The sequence below is a fragment of the Tympanuchus pallidicinctus genome, unplaced genomic scaffold, assembly GCF_026119805.1.
Source record: "Tympanuchus pallidicinctus isolate F22 unplaced genomic scaffold, pur_lepc_1.0 scaffold25, whole genome shotgun sequence".
Taxonomy (NCBI): Eukaryota; Metazoa; Chordata; class Aves; order Galliformes; family Phasianidae; genus Tympanuchus; species Tympanuchus pallidicinctus.
The window spans coordinates 1963245-1975667 of NW_026294742.1; the positions used below are offsets into that span (position 1 = coordinate 1963245).

General features: G+C 52.3%; 3 protein-coding genes across 3 annotated transcripts in view; 2 read left to right on the forward strand and 1 right to left on the reverse strand.

The window, feature by feature from the left end:
• The window catches only part of SLC35E4 (solute carrier family 35 member E4), a 108559-nt gene that overhangs the window by 3945 nt on the left and 92191 nt on the right, over window positions 1–12423 (forward strand). The gene's annotated exons all lie outside the window — the stretch shown is intronic.
• DUSP18 (dual specificity phosphatase 18) lies at window positions 1301–1843 on the reverse strand. The gene has a single exon (XM_052690023.1). It carries the CDS (start codon window positions 1841–1843, stop codon window positions 1301–1303), a length of 543 nt encoding a protein of 180 aa, XP_052545983.1.
• IQCD (IQ motif containing D) lies at window positions 6142–12135 on the forward strand. Its single transcript, XM_052689749.1, has 4 exons — window positions 6142–7052; window positions 8115–8348; window positions 10258–10329; window positions 11525–12135. The coding sequence occupies exons 1-4, from the start codon at window positions 6453–6455 to the stop codon at window positions 11813–11815; spliced, it is 1197 nt and encodes a 398-aa protein (XP_052545709.1). The 5' UTR covers window positions 6142–6452; the 3' UTR covers window positions 11816–12135.

The following is a 12423-nucleotide window of genomic DNA, read 5'->3' on the forward strand; positions in this document are numbered from 1 at the left end:
GTGAGTCTTGAGGCTGCTTGCAGAAACACCTCGGGAACAGCTGCTCACAGCAGGGCCACCACGGTGCCACAGGGCCACTGCCATTGGTGCCAGCTTCTCCAGGGCACCTGGGGCTGGAGTGGTGCCCATCCCACAAAGTGCCCAAGGGGCGCTGAGCTATCAGAACCAGCCAGTGCCCTTGCCAAGGGCTTGGCAGGCACAAGCTGTGCCTGTCCCTTCTGCCTGTTTGCTTTTAGGGCTCAGATTTCAGAGGCTTTTCTATAGCAGGAAGGACGAGATGGCGTTTTGGGTTTCCTTCTGAAGGGCAAGCCACACTGTGGACACCAGGAAAAGCCCCCAGCACAGCCTGGCACCCACACTGTCCCCTGCTAGGGGCTGGAGGAGAGGTACTGGGCCAGGATCCCAGTCTTTACCTGGTTTGCCCTCTTTTTAACACTTCGTAGCGTTGGTGGCTGTCCCCTCTCTGAGTATTTCAGGCCATGACCTCAGCTTGCTGGCATTCCTGATGCTGGGGTGTCCCAAAGGGGTGCAGGCATGGGGCAGCTCCCAGCTCCATCCCTGCAGAAGACAGTGAGCTGCCATGCCTCCATGCCTTCTGACACCCCCGTGGCTCTTGTGTCCCCAGTGGGGACTTTACCATCTCTTCCAGCCCCTTCTAGCAGTGCCATTGAAATGTTCTGTACAGGGATTAGCTGCTGCCCCAGGGTAAGGCAGTGCTAGCAGGGAGGGATCTGCAGACGGGAGGCAGCAAAGACAAAGTCTGGCTGAGTAAATGCTGTCCCTCTGTCACATGCTGGGTGATGCTCCTGAAGCAGGGGGTGAGACCCCACCTGCACTGCTGCATCCAGGCCTGGGGAATCTGGTAGGGGAAGAAGAGGGATCAGCAGCAAGGAGCAGAATGTCAGTAGGTCTCTCCCAGCACTGTGCTTTTCCTGGTCTCTCCCAACCACAGCAGAAGAACAGATATTGGTCTGCTGTGTTTGGACCCAGAGTCATATCCCAACTAGGAAAAACAAAGTACTTGGTACTGTTCTGAACACCCTGCCTTTTTGTAAGCACAGTTTGTGCTGAAATGAAACAACAGCAGCACGTGACAAATGGCTTCAGTATTGCCAACGGGAGCATGGCATGAACAATGCTGTACGGCCTTACTTACAGCATGCCTCCAGCCTCTGCTCACAGCCCAGTCCCTCCTCCTGTAGCTGCAGAGACTCCGACCACTGGCAGGCAGTGAGAGTTTATTTCAGAGCTCTGCTGCAACTCTGCCTTCTGCTTGCCTTGGTTCGCAGCTGGGCCACACTCAGAACATCATCATCATCCTAGCTTCCCTTTCATAAATATCAGGTATCATCCCGAAGGGCGAGTGGACCATGCGGACGGTGTTGATGCCGAACAGCAAATACTCGTAGTGGATGAGCTGCCGCCAGAAGCCGTTGTTGGGCCGGATGATGGGCCGGCACGAGCGGACCCAGGCGTGAGCACTGGCCAGCGACATGGCGTGGTGCTTCATCAGGTAGGCTATGCAGACGGTGGCTGAGCGGCTCACCCCGGCTGCGCAGTGCACCAGCGTGCGGCCCCCGCGCTCACCCACACTGCGGATCAAGTCGGCAACGGAGTCGAAGCAGGCAGAGATGCGGGCTGTGGGGATGTCGGCCACCGGGATGCGCAGGTACTCGATGCCGGGGTGGAACATGTTGGCCAGCTCAAGGGAGACGTTGATGACGGTGGTGATGCGGTTGGCAGCCAGGAGCTGCGCGTTGCCCGCAGCCACGCCGTCGCTGAGGTAGAGGCAGGGGGTGATGCGGGACAGCCTGTGCCTATGGAGGTGCAGCGCGGCTGTCATAGCCCGCGCCTTCGTCCGGCTGCAGCGGTGGACACTGCTGCTCCTCCTTCCCTGGGAAACAAACAGCGTCGAGCGTAAGTGTAAAGATGGCCACGCACAGAGCGTAGGCTGAAGGGGACCTGAAAGATCATCTAGTTGCAACCTCCTGGTGGCCAGCCGTTAGATTACGCTGCCTAGAGCCCCGTCCAACCCACCCTTGAATGCCTCCAGGAACGGGGCATCCACAATTTCTCTGGGCAGCCTGTCTCGCCGTGTTCCTCCCCTCATCCTTGGGCATGACCAACCCACATGGATGCTTCTCCCTGCCGTCATTAATGAGGTTTTGCCTCATTTTTGAGCCCAGCCCCCAGTATGGCTCACAGTGGGAACACTACCATGAGTACATGGAGCAGGACTAGCCTGAGCTGGGGCATGGCCAGCCCTGTCTCCAGTGTCCTGTGTCATGTTCCCTGTTCTCTGTCACCTGCCAGCCCCACACTGCAGTGGCTGGGCCGAATTCCCCACTCCACTGATTCCATGGTAGCGCTGCATGCACAATGGGGGGCGTGGGGCCATGGATGAGCTGGGTGGTGTGCGGCCCCGTGTCACCTTCTTCCCACCGCCCGAGAGCAGGGAGCCCACCAGGGCCTGGTGAGGGGCTGAGGGACCCCTCGTACTGCTTGGGGGTGATAGGACTCCTCACACTAGTGTGGTGCTGTGGGACCCTCTTAAAACTGCTGGGGGCTGTGGGGCTCCTTCGTGCCATTGTGGGATTGGTGGGACCCTTCACACCAATATAGGGATGGGGGGGCTGCCTCATACTGTTCTAGAGGTGGTGGGATCTCCTCATATAGTTTGGGGGCTTAGAACACACTGACCTGGGGCTGCGGAACCCCTCACATTAGTATGGGGACGATGGGATCCCTCACATCATCATGTGGATTGTGGGACCCCTCCCACTGGTTGGGATCCATGGGACCCCTCACATCAGATCAGAGATGGTGGGATTCCTTACAGAACCACACCAGGTCCCCACGCACCCCAAAAAAGGCATTGCTCGTATCCCACTCTGTGTGACCCGATTTCCTATTGCCCGGAGCAGCTGTGTGGACTTTGACATCAGTGTGGGTGACCATGAGCTCCGCAGCTCCCTGTCCCGATCAGCCGGCCGCTCCAGCCACCATACCCTGCTGCTCCTGGAGAAGAAGGTGACAACCTCCCTCCCCTGGGCCGCCATCCTGCCAGCATAGGGGAAGGTTTGCTGTGCTCTCTGCTGTGTTTTGGAGGCTGTGCTTTGGAAAAAAAGGAGGGAGTTCCTCATCCCCTGGCAGCAAGAGCCACAGATGACGAATGGCTGAAGAATGTCTTGTGCAAACGCTTTGCTCCCAGTTCCTCAGAACCCTGAAATCATCACTTCAGCCCTTAAATCTTCAGCCTGCCAGGTCCTAATGCAGATGCCAAGAGCTTTACTCTGCTTTGGGGCTCTGCGCAGCAGAGAGGGAAACAAATGCTGGAGTGGTCAGACCGAATCTGCCCTTAGATGTCATTGCTAAAATAGCCCTGCAGTGAGACACGAGCAACACGTTGACACCTGTCCTCCCAGGAATGGGAATGAGCCAAAGGTTTTACATCTCAGCTGCCTGATTGCCCCCTAAGGCCTTGTGCTTTGAGCAGTAATGAGTCTGTGAGCCATGGCAGGCGAGACGCCCTCTCCTGCAGGAAGTGAGGATGCCAGGTGAAATCTGGAATTACAATTCAGGGTGTCATCAGGCAGAGCTGGACACTGACGTGTTGAGGATCCTCATCAGCAGCCTCACAGGAGGGAGCTGAGATGTCTTTTCCTCCGTTCACCATTCCCTGAACCTGGGCTGACGGTCACCTGCGTGCTCCGTGCTCAGCAGAACACACAGAGTTATGGGTTTCAAGGAGTTGGGGCAGCGCAGCTGCTGTGAGTGAATTAGCATGAGTGCATCAGCAAAACCAGTGCTGCTCTGGTAGCTGGGCAGCTCCTGCAGTGTGGCACTGAAGGACACGGTTAGGGGATGGGTTGGGGTTGGACTTGGCCATCTTGGAAGTCTTTCCCAACCTTAATGATCCTATGATTCCATTTTTTAATTTTTATTTTTTAATCAGATCAATGTTTAAAGCGATAATTATGGATTTTGGAGCTTCTTTGGAGCTTTGAGGTCACCTTCGTGGCAGGGAGGGAGGGACCTGGCAGGATGTCTTCTTTCACAGAGACAAGCATCACTTCTAAGATCTTTACGTTGAAGTTAGGATAGAGGTATAAGGTCTTACATTTGCCTTCTTAAAGATAAAGCACTTGGAAGAGGCCAGAAAGAAGATTGAACGTTACCACCAACAGTTGAAGCAGCAGTTTGTGAAAGAACAGGAGAGAAAAACAGCCCGGTGGAAGAAGGCATCAGAAAGGTTTGAAAAATCCCTGGAGGTGTTCAGCCGCAGAGGTAGAAAGCCGTCTGCCCCTGCTGCTGCGGCCGGGCTGCGAGCAAAGGGACGTGAGAAGGGATTGGGAAAAACATCCAGAGAGCTCCTCCCGCAGGCTGTGCTGATCTGACTGCTGTGTTTCTCAGCTGCTTGCTTGGATTTTCAGCTCGTCCTTCCTGGAAGCCAGTGCTCAGCCTGCTGCAGCAATAAACAGCACCATCCCTCGCCGTCGGGTTCTGCTCCTTTCATATAGATGAGGCTGATGTGGGGGCATGGGCTGAGCAGCAGCACAGCCGTAAGAGGCAAAAAGCCTTCCAAAGGATTGCTTTCCTCTGAGGCAATAGAAAAGTAATGGAAAGCCACTAGAAGATTTTTGGGGGCTTGTCTTGGTCTCTCCTTCCTGTGCCTTTAGAGAGGATCCAAAACATGTGTCATGGCTGCTTGGATCAGAGAGCCAGAGGGTGCAGACAAACCCCTCACTGGAAAAAGAAGAAAGTTTGGTAACTTAAGGCACTAGGGAGAAAAAACAACAAGGAATGAGGTATTGAAGAAGGATCCCTCAAGGTGCAGAAGATCAAGTAGATTTTACTGACTTTCCTCTGTCCTTATCCAAACCAGGGATATTCGGAGTAATGGTAGAATCCCCAAAGCAGGATGGAGTTCAGCTTATGGACAAACCACAGCACTGAAGGTATTTACCCTGATTGCCCACCCTGGTTGCTGCATTGCTGCAGCACAGAGTACATTCTGCTTTTCCTTAAGAGATTCATACGCTTGTTTTTAAAATCCTCAGCATCAGGACAGCACACCTGGCTGGGTTGGACATGATACATTTCTTCTTTCATGCTGGCACTGGGGACAGGCTGGTGTCTGCCTACATCGATTAGCTTGAGCAGCTCTATAAAGCAAGAAGTGTGGTGAAAAACATGGAAGTGCCAACAAGCAAATAACGCTGCACAGTTTTGGAGGAGCTGAAGGCTGTTAGACTGGGGTGGGTTCTGCTGGTTGCCTCTGGGTCTTCCTTGTTGGAAAACATTGGGAGAAATGGGGAAGTTTAACACTGAGCATGGGCTCCGAGTTTGGTCCAGACACCAGATTTGTGTGATCAAATCATGCTGGCGCTGCACCCTTTGGCACGCTGGGTCTGAGTGCTGGCTGATTCCCAGACCTGGCCGTGCAGGAGCTGCTGGCAAGGCTTTCTGCTGATCAAAATAACGTGCTGTGATCTCAGTGCCCCGACAGCTCCGGGGACCTCTGCTGCCTGCAGCCGACTGCAGAGGGTGCGGGTGGCTGAGACTGGAACCAAAGGCAGGATAAATCCCAGCAGCAGCCAGCACTGCCAGGATCCAGCTCCCACCCGTAGCAGCCAGAGATGCGCGCACGATGCCGTCCCTCACCGAAGAGGCTGCAGGGACAGGAGGCTGCAGCGTTGTTCAGACGAGCAGCTCCCGACCAAAGCCCCACGTGGGCAACAGCGGGTGCGCACAGGCTGACAGCTGGGAGCCGCTTGGTTCATAGAATCCTAGGCCGGAAAAGACCGCTAAGATCATGTAGTCCGACTGCTGACCGAGCCCCGCCACGTCCCTCAGTGCCGCATCCCCACTCTTCTCGAAACCCGCCGCAAACAGCGACTTCGGCCACTGCGCCTTTGTGCCTGAACCCACCCGCTGCCACCGCCCCCAAAATGGCCGCCCAGCGACGTCACGGCCTCTCCTCGCTTTTCATTGGACAGTACCGCTGTCCGTCAAGCGAACGAAGACGCTGAGTGGTTTCAGGGCGTCGGGAAAGAGCCCGCCCCAGCGCGCGGGTTGCCTAGCGACCGGGGGACGCCGGCGGCAGTGCGGTCCGGTCGGCGGTGAGCGAAGTGCTGCAGAGCTGCAGTCTGATCTCTGCCTCGGCTGCTGCTTAGGAGCTGGGAGCTCTCGTCGCACCGGCTTGAAAGCCAGGAGCCCCTCGCTTCCCTCCCACGGCTGCGCTCCCGCTGCTTGAGAGCCTCCCGGGGCAGCGGTCAGCCCTGCTGGCAGCCCCGTGCCTTCGTGGTCTTACACTGAGGGTCTGTGTAGGAGATGCTGTGTCTCTTCTAGACCTGAAAACAACGAAGTCTCAAGTGTTTAATGGGAGCTGTGTTCCAGCTGTGCTCTGAGTATCAGTGCAGGACACAAAGGAAAGAAACAAATCGCTGGTAATGGGCACAGAGGCTGCAGAGAAGGCAATGAAGGCAGCAGGTGCCGTGAAGGCGTTAGATCTGCGCTGGTTGAAACCTAATAGCATTGAGACAGAAAGAATCCTATCTGTCTTGGATGAGACGATTGCCAAGCTGGAGCTGAGCTCCTTGATCCCACGTATTATCGGCTCTCTGGACAGGTTTGCTGATCTGCTGGGACCTGAGATCACAACCAACCTGATGGAGTACCAGAAGCTTTCAAAGCAAATGGAGCAGCTGCTTGCCGCTGCTGAAGAAGAGGACACCACCAATCTCCACTTGCTGGGACAACATCTGAAATGTTGTGTTAGAAATATCCTGAGACTCTTGTTGGCCATCCCTTCACTTTGTAAGGCTCTGAAACACGAAGTTTGGGCACGAGAGCCGGGAACTGAAGCATTTCTCAAAGCCTTCGGGGAGTTCAGGAATTTTATGCTTGAGCGACTCCTGACGAGTCCTACAGAAGAGGAAGAAACGGTTCGGCTCATGGAAGACATCTCCCTCCGCATCAACAGAAACACTGAAACAATCACAGCTCTGCAGGCAGAACTGGCAGCAGCAATCAGGACCCGCGATGAGGAGGTATGGCAGTGTGAGAAACGTTTTCTGACAAAGGGTCACTGAAGCAAAACTTCAGTAAGCTGAAAAACAATCCCTTTCCTGCAGGTCCTAAAGAGGAGGTTCCAGAAACGATTTCTAAATCAGATTCTAAATGTAATTTGAAAATGTTTATTGAATGCTTCATGTTTAAGCTTGGCGTGTTTTGAACCTCACAAGCCACCTTCAATGGCACAAGTTACTGAGCTTAAAAGGGAGCTGCAGGACAGGCACAGATGACTGCAGTAGTATTTCAGCAGAGCTACAGTGTCAGCTGCCAGAGAGAGGCTCCATTCACTGCTGGTGAAATGATGGAAAGTCATTCTAGAGAGAGATTGTTCCGATTAAAATCTATTTTTCCATGCCAGCTCTGCTTTCACTCTTAAAACTAATATTTCTGAGACTTCCAAGTCTAATGCGAGCTACCTTGGAGCATTTATAATTAACGTGTGATGATATAATTTCTTTCTTTTTTTTCCCCAGTGAAGGCAGCTGAGGTATGGATTAGCTAATGGGCATTTCCCAGGCTCTTCTCGTGAGTCTGTGGGTTGAGCCAGAATTCAAGCCCTGGGCTCCTGACAAGCAATCCCTTGTTTTATGTGTGTGCTTGTCTTTCTGCAGAAGGGGTCAGAAGGGAAGGTTTTGTCCCAGGCTCACTGCACTGAATGGCTCTGGTGGAGACGAGGGCCTGCTTTCCCCTTTCCCTACCACTCCTGGGAGATCTGTGAATTGAGACACATGAGATTTTTATGTGTATTTTGGCAGCTTGTCAGTGCATAACAAGCAAGTGTGTTTCACTGCTCCAGCTGAGGATCCCTCTTAGAGGCGGCCCTCTGAGCTGTGTCCCCCAGGCAGTCACTCCAAGCCTTACCTGAAACCAAAGGGATGATCTTGGCTCCTAGGGAGACACAGCAGGCTTCTTCAGCCTGCAGTGTCAGTGAGCCTGACACTCACCTCCACCTTTGCAACGGTGTCTTTTTCCTCCTGACCACTTTATGCTTCACCTGCACCCCCTGATGACATTTCCTTCTGGTTTTCTGGGTCTAGATTCAGAACAAAGACAATATGATCAAAGATCTCAAAAACAGCATGGAAGTTCTAGAAGAATGCTGCAAGAACAACATCCTGCAGGTCAAGTGGGAAGGCGAAAAACAGCAAAAAGAAGAGCTGCAAGCTTCCCAGGCCAGGTGTGCCAGGCTACAGCAGGACATTCAGCAGCTAGAAACACAGCTCAATAAGCAGGTGCTGGAGCATCGAGCATCAGAGTCGGCTCTCAGAAAGGTAAAAGGTAAAACCTGTTGTAGAGCTGCCAGGTCTGGCTGCAAGTGGTTGTTCTGTCCCTGCCTTTTCCTGGACGCACACGCTGCTTGTCAGTGTACTGTGCTGCCCTCGTGCTGATTTCAGCAGAAAGCAGGCCTGCCGTGCTGCTGGGAAGCTCACAGTTCCTTCTCTTGTTCCCTAGCTCTGGAAACTCCCCTGAGTAGTGCTGTGACACTGCACAACAGAGAGCTTGTGCTCTAGTCAGAGTTCAGAGGCTGGGCGGTTGACAAAGCATCAAATGCATGTTAGAGCCACTGTTCAAAATCCAAGCTATCCAACTGCACCTCCATTAATGCAGTGGCTCTTTTTTTTTTCTTTTTTTGGGCAGGCAGGCTGTTGCAGTGATCGTTGTGAGGAGTTGCTCAGCTCATGCAGAGAGATTTACTGGCCACAGAGATCCTCCTTTCCCCTTCCTTGTCATGTGCTGCACCCCTGAGCGGCCTGAAATCTACTTTGTCGTGCCAATAGCTGAGAAGTGCCTCATCTGACCTCCTAGGATGGCTTGGAAGCCCGTGGGCCAGTGTCATACAGGAAATCATGTGGCTTGTGGCAGGCTGTGGCTGATCTTTCTCTCGGAGTACAAATACAGCATATTTGGTTATAGTACAGGGTTAGGCTGCTGTTAAACTGTCTTACACCTAGAAATACGGCTTAGTTTTAAGAGGCTCCATATTTGTAGGGCTTTCATGTTTACTATTTCTCCATTACTTCAGTTCCAGGGTGGTTGGCCCAGTTTGTGGATGACTTGCCTCATTCCATGAGAGGTTTTCATTTCCTACCACAGAACATGCCTTTCTGATGGCTTTCAACCCTCAGCCCTCATCCAGCTCTGTACCATAGAGCTGATAAGGTGCTTTAGGACTCAGGCAATGCAGGTCTGTTCCATAAGAATCTCCAAATCAGGAGCAAAATATAGGTCAGCTGAAGCAAGCTTGCCAAAGGGAGGAGATATTCTACTCAAATATAATGATGCTAGAGCTCAAAGCTATGATGCTGTTTTCTAACTCAGGATTTTACACAGAATCATGGAATCACAGGGGTTGGAAGGGACCTTTAGAGGTCATCTAGTCCAACCCCACTGTGAAAGCAGGGTCCCTACAGCAGGAACAGGAAACATCCAGGTGGGTTTCAGTATCTCCAGAGGAGGAGATTCTGCCACCTCTGGGAAGCTTGTTCCAGGGCTGTGTCACCCTCGAAGTCCAGAAGTCCTTTCTCATGTTCCAGTTTGTGCCCGTTGCCCCTTGTCCTGTCACTGGGCACCACCAAAAAGAGCCCTGGCCCCATGCTAACTGAGATATTTGTAGGCATTGGTAAGACTCCTCTCAGCCTTCTCTTCCCCAGGGTTCTCAGCCTTTCCCCAAAAGGGAGATACTCCGTGCTTCTCATCGTTTTTGTGGCCCTCTGCTGGACTCTCCAGCAGTTCCATGTCTGCCTCGAAGTGGTGAGCCCAGAACTGGACACAGTGCTCCAGATGTGGCCTCTCCAGCGCAGAGCAGAGGGGAGCAGAACCTCCCTTGACCAGCTGGCCACATTCTTTGTAATGTACTTTTAGATACCATTGGCCTTCTTGGCTCCCAGGGCTCAGTGCTGGCTCACGGTCACCCTGCTGTCCGCTAGGACACTCAGGTCCTTCTCTACAGCGCTCCTTCCCAGCAGCTCAGCCCCTAACCTGTACTGATGTGCACAGTTATTCCTCCCTGGGTGTAGGATTCTCCACTTTCCCTTGTTGAACTCCATCGGATTCCTCTCTGCCCAACTCTCAGTCTGTCCAAGTCTGGCTGAAGGCAGCCTTATGGTGTGTCCGCCATTCCTTAGCTTTGTATCACCAAGCTTCAAGTGCCTGCAAGTAACCTGTCTTGTTTTGTTTCAGAGAAAATGCAGAGTGGAGACGGAAATTCTGAACTGGATCCAGGCATATGACACAGACATGGCAGAAAAGCAGGTATCCTCCCGAAAGCATCACTGCCATGAGCTGACACAGTCAGATGGATCCCTACTGAATGGACATTTGGCTCTCACACAGGAGGCTGTGGATGTGAGGGGCAGTTCTCCGTCCAGTAGATGTATGGGCATTGGAAAGTATCATTGTCCTAACTTTGTGTGGCAAAGTTCTCTGCTGCTTTTATTTTAGAAAAGGTTGCATCCCATGCTGAATCCTGCAGAATCTGGGGGAAGAAGAAGTGCCACATTCTGTCAGATGAAGACCTCCTGCTGTTAGGGAACACTTTCACTTTTGCTTCAATTCTCAGTTCCGTCGGCCCTGTCTGGAATCCAAATCATGCATCCATATCCTCTGTCCCCCTCAAGAGATGCCAGTCAAGTGCTAAAAAACTTTACAGCCTGCATGCCACTGTCTTGGTATCCATGTTAACCACAGCAGGCTGAGAAGTGTGTCAGCACTCCCTAACCTCACCTCTGAGATGGCCTGAGTTACTTTCATGTACCTGACCTTTTCACAGAGATGAAGGAAAGCTACTGGATTATTGGCAAAGTAAAATGTAGAGGGGGGTCTAGGATCTGAATGCTCATTCTTAGAAATGATCCTATGATTCCTCCCTTGTCAAGTGTTTAGTAATGTCCAAGTATCCTGGTTTTCTGTCTGCTGACTGGCTGCAGCATGATGTCCCAGCAGATTTGGGCAGAAATTGCTAGGACACACATCCACGTTGCTGGTTCCTGTAACCTTCCACTCGGCATTGTTAAAGGAAAGGAATAAAGTGCTGCTGAGTTCTGCAGTACAGTTAAACCATTAAAACCCTTGGCGTTTTGCAGGCTGGTACGATCTGGCTTTTCAGTGGAACATTTTTTTTTGCCCAGAGCATATGCAGGAAGGGCTCTGACCTGTGGCTCTGTCAGGCTCCCAGCTGAGGATGGATGCTGTCTGCAATGCAGGGAGAATCAGGAGAGTATTTCTTCAGAGCAGCGTGAAGACATTAGGACCTGGCTTCTCTTGAAATTCCATGGGTACTGGGAACATGCCTCCTTTTCAGTCCCTTTGGAAAGGTTCGCTCAGCTCCCGTTCCAGGTCTGCCTGGATTCGGGAAGGGTAAAAGAACCCTTACCTAGTGATGTATAGGGAGAAGCTGCTGACTGCCCTCAGTAATGCTGTAGCTGGTATTTACCTATTGTCTTGGCAGGCTGAGTTTGAGGAGGTTCATGCTGCCTACAACAAGGAGAAGGCCGAGCTGTCCCTGCTGATGGAGAAACATGCCGTGCTTCTCCAGGAGTATTCCCAGATTGAGGAGGAGCGCAGGGTAAATGAGGAGAAGAAGAAGCAGGCTTTGGAGAAATTGGCTGTCATGACCCTCGCTGCCACCCGCATCCAGGCCTTCTGGAGAGGCTACTTGATCCGGTCTACCTTCAAGCCGAAAAAAAAGAAGAAGGGCAAGGGCAAAGGCAAGGGCAAAGGCAAGAAGGAAAAGAAATAATCACAACATCTATTTCCTCTCCTGTCAAAGTAGCTGACTTCTTTGAGACAGAGCACTTCCAGATAAAAGCATTAGGGTTGAAATAGCATTTGCAGTAAGGCCCAAACGGTCCAGGGCTGGAGCTGCCTCATGTACTTTGAGTATAACAAAGTTTTGGCATGGAGACACGTCGCACTGTTTCAGGTTTAGCTTTGCTAGCTCTGAAAGATGGAGGAGGTCTTGTGGTGAAGGGACTGGGCTAGGTGTACCAAACAGTGGCTTCTCTCCAATTCTGTTGTTACTGAAGGTGGGAATAAAATCATTCCTGGGAGTGGGATGAAGTTTTTCACCTGGCTCCATTTCTGCTTGTGTGCATCTGAGAGAATGTTTCCCTTTCCACACAAGGAAGCTGCAGGATCACTGCTGATCCACAACAGAACTGACACAACAGGGCCAGTTTCAACAACGTGCTTCTCCTTGGATTCTCCAAGTGTTCGATGCCCTGTGAGCACACTGTTACCTTTCCCTTTCACAGAGGCGTGAGTCAAACGTGTTTAACTCTTCCCTGCCTCTCATTTTCAGTAGCCATGTAGCAACTTCATACCAGAGTTCTTCGCTACTCTGCCCCT